At 41.8% G+C, this 18,894-nt stretch overlaps 1 protein-coding gene across 5 annotated transcripts in view; it reads left to right on the top strand.

The window, feature by feature from the left end:
- Window positions 1-18,894, top strand: part of dst (dystonin) — a 243,432-nt gene that overhangs the window by 205,776 nt on the left and 18,762 nt on the right. For 4 of the 5 annotated variants that reach the window (XM_056260164.1, XM_056260166.1, XM_056260165.1 and 1 more), the window contains 7 exons: window positions 2,278-2,433; window positions 5,318-5,524; window positions 8,037-8,156; window positions 9,614-9,783; window positions 10,704-10,863; window positions 13,313-13,507; window positions 14,370-14,565. In XM_056260164.1, coding sequence (XP_056116139.1) covers window positions 2,278-2,433; window positions 5,318-5,524; window positions 8,037-8,156; window positions 9,614-9,783; window positions 10,704-10,863; window positions 13,313-13,507; window positions 14,370-14,534 — 1,173 coding nt within the window. In that variant the 3' untranslated portion in view covers window positions 14,535-14,565. Of the gene's footprint in view, window positions 1-2,277; window positions 2,434-5,317; window positions 5,525-8,036; window positions 8,157-9,613; window positions 9,784-10,703; window positions 10,864-13,312; window positions 13,508-14,369; window positions 14,566-15,601; window positions 15,746-16,680; window positions 16,870-16,969; window positions 17,100-18,156; window positions 18,321-18,894 lie in introns of those variants that run through there. The other variant, XM_056260168.1, reaches the window with a different exon arrangement.

The raw sequence follows: 18,894 nt of genomic DNA, 5'->3' as shown, positions 1-18,894 counted from the left end.
TAAGACGACGGCGTTCTCTCTAAACATACTTTAAACGCGAACCTGTGACCTGATGGCGTTCACATGCGCATTAAAAATTGATTCCATAGTTATATTCGTTTGAATATGTGTGCGCAGGTTTGTAATTTCCCTACAAACCATGCCTAAACAAACTACTTTTCTTGCCTATACATTTGATAAAGAATTTTGTTTTATTTTATCACTTCGGGGTACGCGAGCCGGATTTTCAACAACGCTTTATCTGTAGAGTGGGAAAGGGATCCTCCATAGGGAGAGGATAGTTGACACTTCAGCACTGCATTGTCATCGGGTCCAGGCGAATCTCCTTCGTCAGATCTGGACACGGCCTGGATCCGGCAGGCTGCAGGAAAACCTCGGGATAAACAAAGACACTAAAGTTAGCGTAGATGCCATTCTTCTTATGATGTAATGAGTACATCTGGATTTAAGGGAAGTGTTCTCAGTTCCGGCTGACCTAATCTATGCAGCCTAACATTGAATTATAGAAGTCTATAATGTATTATGTGTATGCTAGGTCAAAGAGATGTGTTTTTAGTCTAGCTTTGAACTGACAGAGTGTGTCTGCTTCCCGGACAATGGTAGGAAGACTGTTCCAAAGTGTTGGTGCTAAATAGGAAAAGGATCTCCCGCCTGCAGTCGATTTAGATATTCTAGGTTTTATCAACTGGCCGGAGTTTTGAGATCGCAATAGACGTGAAGGACTATAATGCGTTAAGAGCTCGCTCAAGCACAGCGGAGCTAAACCATTTAGTGCTTTGTAGGTAATCAACAATATTTTAAAATTTATACGATGTTTAATAGGGAGCCAATGCAGTGTTGACAGAACCGGGCTAATATGGTCATACTCCCTGGTTCTGGTAAGAACTCGAGCTGCTGCGTTTTGAACTAGCTGGAGTTTGTTTATTAAGCGTGCAGGGCAACCACCCAGTAGAGCATTACAATAATCTAGCCTTGAGGTCATGAACGCATGAACTAATATTATAACATACAGGCGAGTAAATGCTAAATAATATAGCATGGGTGAGTAAGTGATGAGCACATGTTCAGTTTTTGGGTGTACTATTTCTCAAAGTTCAAAATTAGCATATATTCGATGGAAAACAAAAGGCTTCTAAAATATCCAAATCAGATCTGGCTGTTCACGGACTGATTAATGTAAATTTTAATTTGGGTCATTTTGCTGTGTTGAATCTTGGGATTGGCAAAGACGTCTGTTTACAACAGGAATTTGACCACACAAGTTCTTGTCATCTGTAACATAGTGATGTCATCCTTTAAAGTTTGCAGCTTTCACCAAAATACCCCCTGACATGTGATGCTAACCAGACATCACATTACACACGCTGAGTCACATGCTGTTGGTGTTGATGAGATCATTGCAGTTCCTGTCTCGTATCCTCCTCTGCCTATCAGTGACACGAGGATAATGGAGGGAAATGCTCCAATAGTTAACATCATATTTCACAAAATTTCAAGAGGTGTCTTGCTATATCTTGTTACTAACTTGCCTTAGTAAGCATTGCTTTTCAAACACGTTTCCCAAACAGTCCTCCACCCTCATCCTCTATTGTAAAACCGGTCTATTCTCTACAAAAAGCCTAACAAGGGTTATTGTCAGGCCGCTTAAACAAACACTAATGCTGTGAAAGAGCTCAAGGATGTCAACCTACGAATGACTTATAGTTCTCCCTGTACATTAAAACTGAAATACAAGGATTTGTTTTAAGTCTTGGTGTTGTTTTCAGGCTCTACTAGAACAGGTTTTCCTGCTTGAATGTTGATTATTTCCCTCATATTCTCCATTGTTGCGGCTCCTCTCTTCCCAGTCTGTCAGTAACGCTCTGTTTACTTCCTGTCTCTATGAAGCCCCTCCTTCTGAAAAGCATGCTGTGCTCTGATTGGTCGGCTGGAGCAGTGTGTTGTGATTGGTTAAGCTCTTTGAGTGTGTTTGGGAAATGTCCCGCCCCTTACCATAACCACCAGTTTAACACACTACTAACTAACTCAACCAGGCCCCGCCCCTTTATTCTGTGTATGAATTATTATAATGAGGAATATTGTGACGTGTTCGTTCCCGGAAGAAACTCAAGACTACAATGGAGGCGTTTCAGGAGTTCAGAAACACTGACACTGATATAGAGGAGAACTGGAGGTTTTTCATGCTCAAACAGCAACATTACAAACTGTAGAAAGATGAACATGGAAACAAGCACAATAGTTCCTCTTTAATGTGTGTGTGTGTTTGATTGCCCATAGGTGAAACTGGAGGAAGCTCTGGCGATGGCCACAGACTTCCATAACTCACTGCAGGATTTCATCAACTGGCTGACCCAGGCCGAACAGACGCTCACTATGATATCTCCTGCCTCTCTCATCCTCGAGACCATCATGTTCCAGATAGACGAGCATAAGGTCAGTGCTCTCTGACATATTACACTTGATGTCAATACACAAATCTATTTTCTAAATGCATGTTATCGACCATGCATACGTTTCATTTAAAAAATGTTTTGACCTTAAATGATTTTAAATAGAAATTTGATAACTGGATCTTCTAGTGAAATGACAGACTTCTCTTTCTCTCTGATGACGAATGCAAGACTCTATAATGATTTAGGGCCCGTTTACACAAAACCATTTTCAACTAAAAATGGACTTTTTATGCATTTTGGCCGTTTATTTAACTGTATTTTGGGGGCCTTAAAACAAAATCTTTTGAAAACAGGTTTCAAAGTGCAACTTGAATTTGTGGAAACGGTGACGTAACGCGTTTTACGTGTTTTGTCTTTAGGCACGTAGTTTTTCTTTACAAAGTGACATCGCCAACTACTGGCTTAAAAGCAGAACACAGCGATTTTACTGATTTTCGCTGATCCGTGTGAATCTCGTCTGTAGCCGGAAAACACAACGAAGTACATCGTTGTCGTGTAATCGTACCCTTAGGCGTTGTCCACACGGACATGGGTATTTTTATAACCGTGACTTTTGTTACGCGGTTCGGCCGTTCGTCCACACGAAAACGCACTGAAACCGAACATTTTTGAAAACCCCTGCCTGGGTGAGGATTTTCAGAAACGCCGGTTACTGTGTTGTCGTGTAGACAGTAAAACCGGGGGTTTTGCCTTGCGACGTCAGAGTGTGCGCCGTTATCCGCTGTGTTTGACGTCAGTGTGCGCCGTTATCCGCTGTGTTTGACGTCAGATTGCGCCGTTATCCGCTGTGTTTGACGTCAGTGTGCGCCGTTATCCGCTGTGTTTGACGTCAGAGTGCGCCGTTATCCGCTGTGTTTGACGTCAGTGTGCGCCGTTATCCGCTGTGTTTGACGTCAGTGTGCGCCGTTATCCGCTGTGTTTGACGTCAGTGTGCGCCGTTATCCGCTGTGTTTGACGTCAGTGTGCGCCGTTATCCGCTGTGTTTGACGTCAGTGTGCGCCGTTATCCGCTGTGTTTGACGTCAGTGTGCGCCGTTATCCGCTGTGTTTGACGTCAGAGTGCGCCGTTATCCGCTGTGTTTGACGTCAGAGTGCGCCGTTATCCGCTGTGTTTGACGTCAGTGTGCGCCGTTATCCGCTGTGTTTGACGTCAGAGTGCGCCGTTATCCGCTGTGTTTGACGTCAGTGTGCGCCGTTATCCGCTGTGTTTGACGTCAGTGTGCGCCGTTATCCGCTGTGTTTGACGTCAGTGTGCGCCGTTATCCGCTGTGTTTGACGTCAGAGTGCGCCGTTATCCGCTGTGTTTGACGTCAGTGTGCGCCGTTATCCGCTGTGTTTGACGTCAGTGTGCGCCGTTATCCGCTGTGTTTGACGTCAGAGTGCGCCGTTATCCGCTGTGTTTGACGTCAGAGTGCGCCGTTATCCGCTGTGTTTTACGTCAGTGTGCGCCGTTATCCGCTGTGTTTGACGTCAGTGTGCGCCGTTATCCGCTGTGTTTGACGTCAGAGTGCGCTGTTATCCGCTGTGTTTGACGTCAGTGTGCGCCGTTATCCGCTGTGTTTGACGTCAGTGTGCGCCGTTATCCGCTGTGTTTGACGTCAGTGTGCGCCGTTATCCGCTGTGTTTGACGTCAGTGTGCGCCGTTATCCGCTGTGTTTGACGTCAGTGTGCGCCGTTATCCGCTGTGTTTGACGTCAGTGTGCGCCGTTATCCGCTGTGTTTGACGTCAGAGTGCGCCGTTATCCGCTGTGTTTGACGTCAGAGTGCGCCGTTATCCGCTGTGTTTGACGTCAGATTGCGCCGTTATCCGCTGTGTTTGACGTCAGATTGCGCCGTTATCCGCTGTGTTTGACGTCAGAGTGCGCCGTTATCCGCTGTGTTTGACGTCAGAGTGCGCCGTTATCCGCTGTGTTTGACGTCAGATTGCGCCGTTATCCGCTGTGTTTGACGTCAGATTGCGCCGTTATCCGCTGTGTTTGACGTCAGATTGCGCCGTTATCCGCTGTGTTTGACGTCAGTGTGCGCCGTTATCCGCTGTGTTTGACGTCAGTGTGCGCCGTTATCCGCTGTGTTTGACGTCAGATTGCGCCGTTATCCGCTGTGTTTGACGTCAGATTGCGCCGTTATCCGCTGTGTTTGACGTCAGAGTGCGCCGTTATCCGCTGTGTTTGACGTCAGTGTGCGCCGTTATCCGCTGTGTTTGACGTCAGTGTGCGCCGTTATCCGCTGTGTTTGACGTCAGATTGCGCCGTTATCCGCTGTGTTTGACGTCAGATTGCGCCGTTATCCGCTGTGTTTGACGTCAGTGTGCGCCGTTATCCGCTGTGTTTGACGTCAGTGTGCGCCGTTATCCGCTGTGTTTGACGTCAGAGTGCGCCGTTATCCGCTGTGTTTGACGTCAGATTGTGCGTCATTATCCGCCTACCGGAAACCAGTAATAACTTTTTGTTAGGCTTCTGATTGGCCAACGTGGCTTTACGGTTAGGGTTATATCGCCACCTTCTGGTGTGGCATGCGCTTGATAGCGTGTTTTTGCATTTTCGTGTGGACAGGATTTTTTTTTTAAACGCAGGAGGAAAAACTCCGGTTATTAAAATACCCGTGTCCGTGTGGACAAGGCCTAAGTGTGCTCAAACTCCGCCCATGCAGACTCACGCTCATCTGCATACACTGATGAGTGCCACATCCAATCAACAACCGGTCCCCGCCTTACTTTTTTTACAGTTAAACAGATGTACATCATAACATAGAAAAGATCTGTCGCTTCGGTTTCATTGTGACTTATGAGCCATGTTGTTGCATTTGATAGAAATAGTCCATTTCCATAATTATGTCTCCTTAAATGGATCTGCTGGATTTCTGCAGGTGTTTGTGATTGAGGTGAACTCTCATCGGGATCAAATCATCGAGCTGGATAAGACCGGAACACACCTGAAGTACTTCAGTCAGAAACAAGATGTGGTGTTGATCAAGAACCTCCTGCTGAGCGTTCAGGGCCGCTGGGAGAAGGTGGTTCAGCGCTCGGTGGAGAGAGGACGCCAGCTGGACGACGCCAGGAAACGGGCCAAACAGGTGCGCTGAATCCCCCGTGTAACTCGTGCAGAAGAGCATGCCGTCACTAGAGTAGAGGCTGAATCACGGTGGACTTAACTGGACTTTTTTTCCCCACTGATCGTCAAAGCGAGTCTCTTTAATGTTAAAGTTAAAACAGATCTCTACAAAGTGCTTTTAAACAATTATTATTTTTAATTTATTTTTACCATTTCATATCTTTTTTTAATACTATTTTACAACATTACACACATTATATACAGTACTGTGCAAAAGTCTCAGGCACGTTAATATACCATCTCCCGCCCCCATAAAAATGGTTTTGAGTCATTTATTCATATCTTTTGCTGTAGTGTGTCAGTAAGAAATATCATTTTACATTTCCAAACATTCATGTAATAATCCAGTGAGATTTTTGCATGCACAAGGAGTCTGACAACAGCCAATGCTCCACATGGGAGATCTGATCTCACCATCATGGTGATATTACATGAAGAAACTGAAAAGGCAAAACCGAGACAGACTAAATCCAGAAGAACTGCAGAAATGTCTCCAAGACGCTTGAAGAAACCTATCAGCAAAGCTACAGTACTGTGAAACGTTGTAGGCACTTTCTGTAAAGTGAGGAATAGGATGCATTAAAAAATACAATCATAAATCATTAACTTCTATTAACTAAATCAAATCAGTATTTGGTGTGAGCACCCTTTGTGTTTGAAACAGCTTTTGTCCAGGTACACTTGCACAGAGGTTTTCAGGTAGCTTTGCAGGAAGTTTTCTTCAAGCATCTCGGAGACGTTCCCGCAGTTCTTCTGGATTTAGTCTGTCTCAGTTTGTTCTGTTTCTTCATGTAAACACTCACAGTCTCGATGATGGTGAGATCAGATCATACCGGCTGTTGTCAGACTCCTTGTGCATACAGAAATCTCAATGGATTATTATGATTAATGGCAAGAAATGTAAACTGATATTTCCTAGTGACACACTACAGCAAAAGACATAAATAACTGACTTAAAGGGATACTCCACTTTTTTTGGAAATAGGCTAATTTTACAACTCCCCCAGAGTTAAACTGTTGAGTTTTACCGTTTTTGAATCCATTCAGCCGATCTCCGGTTCTGGCGGTACCACTTTTAGCATAGCTTAGCATACATCATTGAAGTGGACAAGACCATTAGCATTTCTAAAAAAAAAAATGACCAAAGAGTTTCGATATTTTTCCTATTTAAAACTTGACTCTTCTGTAGTTACATCGTGCACTAAGACCGACGGAAAATGTAAAGTTGCGATTTTCTAGGCTGATATGGCTAGGAACTATACTCTCATTCCTGCGTAATAATCAAGAAACGTCACTGCCGTACCATGAGTGCAGCAGGCGTAATGATATGACGCAGCGCCTGAAAATAGTTCCGTTGTGTTGACGGAAGGTAGCCTATTTTCAGGCGCTGCGTCATATCATTACGCCTGCTGCACTCATGGTACGGCAGTGAAGTTTCTTGATTATTACGCAGGAATGAGAGTATAGTTCCTAGCCATATCAGCCTAGAAAATCGCAACTTTACATTTTCCGTCGGTCTTAGTGCACGATGATACTACAGAAGAGTCAAGTATTAAATAGGAAAAATATCGAAACTCTTTGGTCATTTTTTTTTTTTAGAAATGCTAATGGTCTTGTCCACTCCAATGATGTATGCTAAGCTATGCTAAAAGTGGTACCGCCAGAACCGGAGATCGGCTGAATGGATTCAAAAACGGTAAAACTCAAGAGTTTAACTCTGGGGGAGTTGTAAAATTAGCCTATTTCCAAAAAAAGTGGAGTATCCCTTTAATACCATTTTTTGGAGAAAATACTAACGTGCCTAAGAGTTTTGCACAGTACTGTACATTTAATACTACTTTATTTATTTATCATTTTTATTATTATTTATACACTTTAATATAACACACCTAAATGGTCACTGGTGCAGATAATGGCAGTGATCCCTCATGCTATGGGATTCTTCTCTGCAGCAGATTGTGAAAAGGCTTGTGAGGGTACAGGATGAAATACATGTAGGAAAACACAGGGAAATCCCTGCATGGTCCATGTAAGACATGCAACAATAAAGCCAGAGCTTTATAGGAATGGCTTAACAAAAATACTGTTGATGTCCTGCTGGAGTAGCCAAGTCAAAGTCCAGATCTCAGTCCAATTGAGAATTTATGAGGGGACTTGAAAAAGATCACTCTCACAAATAAGAACGAGGAACAAGTCCTACAGTATCAACACAGACACATCTGGAAATGCTGCCAAAGGCACATCTAATAAAAAAAATGTCCTGGGGCGAGGGGGTGAATATATATGCAAACAACTGTAATTGATTCTGAGCAAACTTGTTGGACACGAAAGAATATTTAGTTGTTTAGTAGGAAAAAAAAAGCCTCTGTGGTTCAGTGGTGTAAAGCAACTGTATGGCATTAGGCTGGGAAAAGAAAATGCTATGATATACGGCTAACTACACAAATGGATTATCGTGCTCTTGTCTTTTGCAGTTCCATGAGACCTGGAACAAACTGATGGAGTGGCTGGAAGAGTCCGAGAGATCGCTGGACTCTGAGTTGGAGATCGCGAATGATCCAGACAGGATCAAGACACAGTTAACCCAGCACAAGGTGACTGGCCCCAGTCCACTACCCAGTGTTTACTCCTTGTGTTTTCAGTCAGACAAACACAACTGTTCAGTCTAGACGCATTACCGTTTCCACCTGAACTAGTCTAGCCAACTAGCTTCAGATTAGAGCAATCTATGTTTTTATGTAACTGACTTAAAATGTATGACTAGTCTTAAAAATACTTTACTAGTAAACTTGTAAGACTGGACTAAGCAGTTTATGCAGTGGTTGCTGCAAGTAAAGGGTTAGTTCATCTAAAAATGTACTCATCCTCATATCGGTACAAATCAATAAGACTTTCATTCATCTCCGGGAACACAAATGAAGATATTTTGAATGAAATCCGAGAGATTTCTGTCCCTCCTATGAAAGCATGCATGAGCTTCTGTTTGCCATATTTGATGTGCTCTATCTACGTTCGCTGACCATAGTTTATATACAGTATGAATAAAAGCCTAAATAAAATCTGCTCTTCGTATAAAGTGACCGTGTCTCTTCAGAAGAGTTTTGGGTGAATAGACTTACAATGGAGGGACAGAAATATCTGATTTCATTAAAAATATCTTCATTTGTGTTTAGAAAGTAAGTCTTGTGGGTTTGGAACGACATGAGATTGAGTAAATGATGACAGCATTTTCTTTTTTGGGTGAACTAACCCTTTAACATGCTTTCCAAATCCGTCTCCTGTGAAAGCTTTCTGGTTTAATATGATCTTGTCACACTTTACATCACTTTCATGGGAGCAAACATTGAATGAACAAACCCATTTTATGCAGCTCACGACTGAGAAAGGAATCAAATAAAACCCCCTGTTTTTACACCTATGTTTAGCGCTGACCGCTTGTGCTTCAGTCACAAAAAAGAAAAGAAAATGGATATTAATGCCAGGTGTAAAGGGGGTCATATAGACTTCCTGTTCACACCGTTAGCTACTCTGATTTTATCCCCCATCTGTGTGTGTGTGGAGCGTCTGACGTGCTGGTTAACGGAGAGTGTGAATCACAATACCAGGTGTTTTTTCACTCACTGAATGTGGGTCATAAGTGTCATCCTGTTATGCTCCTGTATAATTCAATCCCCCACTCTTTGGAAATAACCATGATATTTTACATGATATTTTTTTAGAGGTTTAAAGAGGTCCACCTTTCCATGGCACACAATGCCAAATAATGGAAGTAAATGTTTCTCAAATTGCTTTAAAACTGAAGTCGAGCTCCTCAGTCTCCAGCATCAGTGTGTTTAAAGCAGGACACGAGTGGGCGGAGGAGTGTGTGACCGTAGTGCTTCATATCGGTGTGTAATTAACAGCTCAGCAGTGTCTCAGATGTTCAGATGAGTCAGTCACATATATATCTGGCAGGATCTGATGACCTCAGGCGTCCCGGAAGGCCTCACAGGATGACGTGTGCCCTTGAGCTGCATGTGAATGACCTCACGCCTGTGTTTGTCTTGTGTAGGACTTCCAGAAAGCACTGGGCAGCAAGCATTCAGTGTACGACACCACCAGTCGCACGGGCCGAGCTTTGAAGGACAAGACTTCTTTGAAAGATGACAACCAGAAACTGGACGACATGCTCAGTGAGCTCAGGGACAAATGGGACACAGTCTGCGGGAAATCTGTGGAGAGGTACGTGAATTTCAGGCAAACGTGTTCTGGTTACTTTTATCCCCCGTCCACTTTTAAAAAGCCTGTATTATGCTCTTTTACAGTCTTGTTGTGTTTGGGCTCTACTAGAACTATTATACCAGGATTTATAAAGATTATTTTCCCCATATTCTCCGTTGTTGCGGCTCCTCTCTTCCCAGTCTGTCAGTAACGCTCTGTTTACTTCCTGTCTCTATGAAGCCCCTCCTTCTGAAAAGCACACTGTGCTCTGATTGGTCGGCTGGATCAGTGTGTTGTGATTGGTCGAGCGCTTCGAGTGTGTTTGGGAAATGTCCCGCCCCTTACCATAACCACCAGTTACCACACTACTAGCTAACTCAACCAGGCCCCGCCCCTTTATTCTGCATATGAATGATTAAAATGAGGAATATTGTGACGTGTTCGTGACTCAAGACTACAATGGAGGCGTTTCAGGAGTTCAGAAACACTGACACTGATATAGAGAAGAACTCAGAGATTGTTCATGCTCAAACAGCAACATTACACACTAAAGAGAGATGAACATGGGAAAAAGCATAATAGGTCCATGCATCAAAAAATGGAAGTGTATATTTTGCAATTTCAAAATCAAGCCTGTTTTAGATTCATTTGGGGTGTTTATTTTATGACAATAATGCACATTTGCACCAAACTATAATGTGTTACTATATTCGAATAATTTCATTATTCTCAATAGTGATTCACTTTACTGCCAAGCATTTGTCAGCACAAAGTGCTATTTTACAGTAAAACACATATTTTTCTTTATGCATTTCAATTGAAACCTAAAATCTTAATGTTTTCGAGTAAACAGTAGTTAATGTCCTTGTCAGCTGTGCATTATTCGTGATCAGACTGAAGGATATGTGTATGTGACATCATATGGGCTGTGTTGTGTACAGGCAGAACAAGCTTGAGGAGGCTCTGCTGTTCTCAGGTCAGTTCACAGACGCCCTGCAGGCTCTCATCGACTGGCTGTATAGAGTGGAACCACAGCTAGCAGAAGATCAGCCGGTTCACGGGGACATAGACCTCGTCCTGAACCTCATCGACAGCCATAAGGTAGTTTACACTGATTTTTTTATTTTTTTATTTTACCATGAAGGTCCATAGATACAATATCTCTTCTACCAGGGAGTCCAGGTCAAGATAGGCCGCACAAACAAAAAGTACAAAGTAGTGTACATAACACAACATAGTAAACAAACGAAAGTACCCATATCTGAGAAACAATACAAATCCTAATCAGCTGTTAAAACATTTACACCGTTCTATAAAAACAGACTTTAAGATGTTTTTAAACAAAGCGAGAGATTGTTCATATGAAGCTCATTCCATACATAAGGAGCATAATTAGAAAAGGCTGATCTACCTATTTCTGTATGGAAAATTGGATTCTTGAGAAAAAGTTTGACTGTTGATCTAGTATTATAGTATTATATTTACACAACCTGCTTCTTCATAACTGAACTGCAGTATGTGATATTAAGTAATGAATTAATAATTAAATCAAATAGATACAAAGATCTAACGTAATGATATATATATTATTATATGATTAGGCTGTATTAAAGAGCATGTCATTAGACTCATTTTATAATCCTTCCTTGTCCAAATATGAAAGCTTTAAATGCTTTATTCAGACAAAAATGTAAATGTTATATGATGAACATATTAACATTGAATAATATTTACAAACGTATATTGATCAATCCATATAGAGCTCATCAAATATACTGTAACGTGACACAGCAGAACAAACCTAACCTAAAATACAGTACAAATCTAGATAAAAGATATAATATTACAATACAATGATGACAAAAATGAATAAGTTGTACCCAAGGATATAGCTTGGTGGGTACAGCACATGATCATGACACAAAAGAGCAGAGCGTGTCTAACCCAATCTAACCCATGGTGTGTGTGCGTGTGTGTGTGTGTGTGTGTGTGTGTGTGCATTTTTCAAGCATTGAGCAACTTTCTTAAAATATCAGTCCCTGTGTTTTCAGCCTCTTGGTTCTGTATTTGGAGTTTATGGCAAGAATAAAATATAATTATGCTGTAGTTTCATCAGAGGGAGTGTGATATGACAGAACCCACTGGTTTCAATTAGGGGTGAAGGGAGTCCTGGCGAGTCCAAACTCAAGATCAGAGCACACTCGAGCTGATGAGGCTACCGATGACCTCATTCATGATCATAATTTGAGCCTTGGCCTGAGAAAATGGTCACCAGCAGTCTTTGACTATGTTTGGTGCTGTTAACGCCTGATTTCTGTCGATGTAATCTAGAGCTGAAAAAAATCCAGCTTTTTGACAACATTCTATAAATATCTCAACATTTATGTAGTCTTGAGACACGAAAGGATCACTTCAGTGATTCATATTTCATACACCACATCATAAAAACACACAGAGCCAACATATTCAGTTACACTTAGCGCTGACGTGACTGCTGTTGTGTGCAAATGTCCTAAAGTCTGGCTGTTGATAAGAGTGTGTTCGATGACAGATGACCTTTTAAGACAGTGATGACATCAGAGACATGCTCTCAGTGCAAAAGCTGCTAGTACAGCATCTCATGTATCCTGTGCTGTGAATGTAATCCCAGAATGCAGTGCTGCCAGCTCTGTAAAACAATCCACACGACATGTGGCCAGAAAGTTGATCATAAATATGATTCAATAATTGTGAAAAGTGTTAATATAGTTCTTATATAGAATGATGTTTTATTTCAATCGAATTACGTTTTACACTTAGCAGTAGAGTATCATATTTGCATGAGGAGTGTTATTTGTTTGATGAATATGTTGAATAAAAAATGTATTTTTTATATGAAACACCAAAACAGAAATTAAAGTATTAATTTAGCCGAACAGCAAAAATTAATTAATCAAATTTATTCCATAATCTACACTGAAATAAACACTAAGGTGTATAGAAACATCTAAAATTGCAGTTTTTCTATAAACGTTTTAATAATATTTGGCTACGTTTACTCTGTCAGTTTTGAGGATTGGCAACCGCATTTACTTACAGGTGTGAGTCTGGAAATGTCCCGTTCAAACAGCGGCGTACAGTAGCATCTCAAATACTGTCTAACACACAACGGGAGTCACACACACTCACACGACTGTGACCAAAGTAATATCAAAGATCGCGACGTCCATAAAACTAAAGAAATCTCCCAATCCGTCAAATCTTCATTAACCGACTGCAGCTTTTATACCTGGGTGAGAAGAGGAGCATTTGAGTCACGTATTGAACACAAAACTGGAGCAGAACAGTGACTGGATCTAAAAGCTTCAGACGACACACAGCTCATATCTCCATGTCTGTAATATATAAAAAAAAACATGGAACACACAGACAGTATACACCAGAATGCGGTTGTCAGTCCTGAAAATAACTGTGTTGTGTGTGAAAGCTAGGGTACGTAGGTAACACTTTTTGTTACACTGGTTGACTATGGCACCGTGATTTGATCAAACGTGTGTCCGGTGAACCACAGGTGTTCCAGAAAGAGTTGGGCAAGAGGACCGGCAGCGTGCAGGCTTTGAAGCGTTCGGCCCGAGAGCTGATCGAGAACACCCACGATGACTCTTCCTGGGTCAAAGTTCAGATGCAAGAGTTGAGCACTCGCTGGGAGACGGTGTGTAGCCTCTCTGTGTCCAAACAGACTCGGCTTGAGCAGGCACTGTGTCAGGTACGACCACATCTCACACTGAAACACGTCATTTAGTCTTTCTGACCCTTAGATTTAAACCAGCTACTGGACCTTCTATGTAAATGTCTTTCCATTTAAAGTCCCCCTGTGGTGAAAATCAAGCTTTTAATGTTGTTTATAAGTAGTGTTTTTAATACGCTTTAAGACAAACCATGTGTAAATTCACAAGTCGACAGCATTGCTGAGTATTTTCTTGCTTAAAACTGCAGTGAACCAAAGACATACTGTTCCTTTAAATGGGAAACTGATATCAGGGAATTTTAAATGCTGATTATCAGGCATGGGAAAACAATCGGTCACACTTTAGATTAGATTAGGGTCCAAATCACTATGATTAACTACCACTTTTGCCTCAAACTCCTAATGACTGCTTATTAATAGTTAATACGGAAGTTATTAAGTTTAGGTATTGGGTGGATTGAGGGATGTAGAATATGATCATGCAGAATAAGGCATTAATATGTGCTTTATAAGTACTAAAAAATTCTAGAAATATGTGGTAACGCTTCCTTTTGCAGTCCTGTTACCCATGTACTTACTATGTACTTACTATAGTAATTATAATTACTGGGTAATAACTAGGTACTAACCCTGAACCTACCCCTAACCCATGTACTTACCTTATATTAGCCAGTACTTTCTAGGTAAGTACACGTAAGTACTGTACTGTAAAAGGAAGCGTTACCAAATATGCATGCTGATAAAAGCAACTAGTTAATACAGTGAGAATTGGACCCTAAACGTTACCCAAAAAATCTTTAAAACATTTTTTTTTTAAACAATAACTATTGGCACCTATAATTTGTTGTTTATGAATGCACGTTTGTACTGTGTTCCTCAGGCTGAGGAGTTTCACTCCACCGTTCATATTTTACTGGAGTGGCTCGCAGAAGCGGAGCAGAGTCTTCGGTTTCACGGTGCGCTGCCTGAGGATGAAGAAGCCCTCCGCGCGCTCATCGAGCAGCACAAGGCAGGTTTCCCACAACCCCACAAACAAATCACATGAGCCGATTTAACCAGGGCGATGTTTACCTTTCAAAGACCTCAATGACATTCGGATATCAGCATTTACTGGCAACAGTACACACAAAAAAATGCACTTTTTTATCTGTTCTGCATTACAGCATTGCGTTTGCCAGAGGGATCATAATCTTTCCAAGACAGAACGTGTGTCTGTGTTTTCCACAACCTTGACATTCTTTTTTTATTAGCTCTAATAATGTGAAGCCAGGTTCATTTTGACAGTCTCTCTCCATGTCCAACTGAGTAACAAAAGCCATACATGGCTTCAAATCTTTATTAACTTCTGCTTGCCAGGAAAGAGTGCAACCCTTATTCCCTTGTAGTGTAATCTCATATTCACGATCGGAAATAGTTCCCCGAGACATTATTCACGCCCACAGTCGAGGAAGCAAACACCCTGGGTGATGATGGGGTTTAAAACCATCAGTTACTAACGAACAGTGCTTGATGGCAACATTTTACTGAATATATATATCGGTTTTTTAAATAACAAGTAAATCAATATCTGAGATGAGTAATGCATGCAGTCAAATTTTTGTGTGTTGATTTTTTCCCCCTTGGTAGTTATTTTCACATGATAAAATAATCGTAATATTTCATGCAATTTTTATTTCATTTGGTGAGTAGCCGTGTAATAAGCGGAATAATAATGTACAGTCAGTAAAATGAATATTCTGCTTTGCTTCGGGATCCTAATAATCTCCTCTAGGTTTATTTTGACTGGGGTTTATAATAGCTTTACATTAGCCTTTACTTTTTGTTTTACTGACTATTTCGATTGAATTTCCCATAACGTAGTCTTGTAGGCATCACTTGCAGTGTTGACAGTTTTGTTGAATTATGTAATTAGATTATAATGGAAGCACAATTTCATTGTGGACAACATCTGAACTTTCACTGATCATGGCGAGCGAGAACTGAGAACTGCGCCCAACATTCGTCCTGAGGAATTACTCATGTCCTCAGATTGTGAAGCAATAGTGGTGGTGAAGGGCTTCTCTGTGTGTAACCATGACCACTTACTAATGGAATAACTTTTGATACATGCAGGACTTTATGAAGAATCTGGAAGAGAAGAGACTGGGCCTGAATAAAGCCACCAGCTTGGGAGAGGCGATCCTGTCCATCTGCCACCCAGACTCCATCACCACCATCAAACACTGGAACACCATCATTAAAGCGCGCTTTGAGGAGGTTGGTCTATTTCTACTAGTTTCTGATACATTTGATGAGAACACATTCGTCCAGATGAGCATTTACACTAGGAAAGCAATCCGGTCGAAAGCGTTTTCCACTACCTCTGGAAGTGGTGGATAAGCTCAAAGCGTTTTAGACCCTGTTTACACCTGTATTTAGTGTCGTCCACTTGTGATCCGATCGGCCAAAACGCATCTTTACCCTTTATGGTATGGCGTTGCCATACCGCAACAATTCATTTCTACTAGTTTCCTTCTTATTCAGAAAAAATACAATGTATTGCTTTATGGGAATTAAAAGGGCAGGCCTTAAGGTAGCCAACGATGTGCTGTTTTTAAGTCACATGACATTTGAATGTCCCTCCAAAACTATCTTTCCCACTGTCACCCTCACACGAAGACACCTATTGTAGTTCCAGAAAATGCTCTATTAACCTCATTTCTAAACATCTCTTCTCTAAGGGGATTGTTTTGCAGCAACTTTGATAAGTAAATTAGATATTTTTCTATATTTCAGAAACTGAATACAGCAATATTTTACGGAAAGAGCAATAGGAAGAGTGCAGAGTTAGCTCTTCCATGTGATGAGAGTGAGGATGAGTTAGCCGAATAATAGGGATCTACTTATTTTTGGTTTGCATGAGTTCCAAGTATATACATCTATCAATTTCTAAAAGAAATGTGCAACAAAATGGACAAGAAAATCATAATTGTATAGAATTTTTTTTTAACCATTTTCTATTGTGGTACAGCATTCCCCTAAGTACCCCCAAAAAATCTTTTTATTTTATTTGTATGATTGAAGCTATTTCATGTAATTAAAACTTATTTGAAAAAAATATTTCATGGTTAGAACATAATGCATACCATAGAGGGTTAATACCAGGTGCAAACAGTGTGTGTAGGCTTATCAGATCTCTGTGTCCATGTCAGGTGACGGCTTGGGCTCGACAGCACCAGCAGAGACTCTCCAGTGCTCTGGCCGATCTGCTGGCCACTCAAGAACTGCTGGAGAACCTCCTGAACTGGCTCCAATGGGCCGAGACCACACTCGGAGAGAAAGACAAGGAACCTCTTCCTCAGGAGTTAGAGCAAGTCAAGTCTCTCATTGCTGAGCACCAGGTACCATCAAGAGCTCAGTATAACGTCATTACATAAAAAGTCAAAGGTTTATTAGTGTGAATTGTAGAAACAAACTGTTTGTGTCTTTGCTATGTACAAGACATTCATGGAAGAGATGACCAGAAAACAGCCGGATGTGGACAAAATCACCAAAACTCATAAAAGAAAAGCCACAGCAGACCCCCCGGGGCAGTCTCAAATCCCTGTTCTACACAAAGGACGATCAGTCAGTGAGTACCAGCAGCAATCAGTCCAGTGTTTCAATTCAATTTGGCACAGGCATCACATGGTCTTCACAATACTCATTACTATGAGTGTGCATGCAGCTAAGCTGGCCTTCCCTGAACAATGCCATTGTTTTAGCATGATTTGAGCAGGGTTTGATATTTAGGTTGAGGGGTCAGCGTTGGGGTAAGGGTTGATGTTTGAAAATATGGAGTTGCGTTAAGAGTTTGGGATAGGGTTTGTGAATACAAAGACCTAGCCTGACTTCATCATACTCATATTCTAGTCAGAATGAGAGTCTGATACTGCTCCATAGGGCTTTGATTATGAGGCGTGTCTTAACCGAACCAGGAAAAAAAAGACTCTGCACTCAATTGGATAGACCTACAACCAATCAGAGCAACGCAGTAAGTGACGTATGTTGAGCTACGCATAGTTGTCAACAGAACTCAACTACACGCACGCTGGAAGAAGTAGTAAAATAATGAGTGTTCTTCTTTTACTTGGTCCTCCATGAGTGCGACCAAAGGAGAAACCACAACGACCACAGGGTTTTCATTGCGTCCCATCTTCTTAGCGACCATCTGAGCCAGCTGATAAAATACACTTTTGCCGAATCCCGTAGGAAGGACGGCAAACACATCTTTCCGATCGACAAATGCCTTGATTGCAGTTCTCTGTTCGTCTTTTAAAATGAATGCGCTGTCGATTTCTTCTACAACAGACGCGATGCAGAATCTCTACATCTCAGTTCTCCAGCGGCAGTCATCTCTGAGGGAAACCAGTTCAACCCAAGCGCTCTTTGATAACGTGATGATTACGTAACTGCAGATCATCTGTCCATCATCGTATAAAGCCCGCCCTGGCAATTTGATTGCCCCGACGATTTCTGAACCGATCATAATTACTCCTCAATGGATCGAGTCCAGACCGAACTTCCCGACCAAAAAATTTTGTGGGCGGGGTTCGGGCCGGCATCCAGGCTAACAAAGACCTAGGCTGTGTCAAAATCACATACTCTCTCAGGATTGTTTGTTTAAGTCCTTTGTTTTTGGTCATCAGGAAAGAGATCTCCTACACAAATCATGTACGCCGCAGCATCACAGGCACAGATCGAGACGAAGAACCCCAGAGTGAACCTGCTGGTCAGTAAGTGGCAGCAGGTGTGGCTTCTGGCTCTGGACAGGAGAAGGAAGCTCAACGATGCTCTGGACAGACTAGAGGAGGTCAGTCGTACATGCACACCTGACCTCAGATCTGAGCCATATCAAATGTAGTCACCCTGTGGGTCCTTAAAAAGTCTTAAATCTGACTTAAATTTGTGGACAGTAGGGGTGTAACGATACACGTATTCGTATTGAACCGTTCGGTACGAGGCTTTCGGTTCGGTTTTCGGTACGCATTTTTAAACCGAATGGTTGGACCATTTTTCCTGCCGAACAAAATTTCGTTATTTCAAATGTAGGCGCGTCACGCGTGGCAAGCGCGCTCATGATGTAAGAGACGCCGGCGTGACCACAACATTGCCCAACATCAAATGGCAAATGTAATGTAAGCGGAACGAAACTGAGCTTCTCGTTATTGTGTGTTTGACGGACCGTTTATCAGTTTGGACCAATGCAGCGCGAGCCGATCTTCATCATCAGCACTGTCACTACACAGCCAAATCCAGTAAAGAAAAAAATTTAATTCTCCACTGAAGTAATAACATCGCTGCGAGATCTAGAGAGAAACATTCACATTTCTCCGTTATTAACGGATCAAACAGCGCTGACGTGGAAACCAGGAGAAACATTGTGC

The sequence above is a fragment of the Rhinichthys klamathensis genome, unplaced genomic scaffold (assembly GCF_029890125.1).
Source record: "Rhinichthys klamathensis goyatoka isolate OS25496 unplaced genomic scaffold, OSU_Roscu_1.1 h1tg000174l_1, whole genome shotgun sequence".
NCBI classification, from domain to species: domain Eukaryota; kingdom Metazoa; phylum Chordata; class Actinopteri; order Cypriniformes; family Leuciscidae; genus Rhinichthys; species Rhinichthys klamathensis.
The sequence above is the reverse complement of the archived record's forward strand: the minus strand, read 5'-3'. Positions and strand labels throughout refer to the sequence as shown.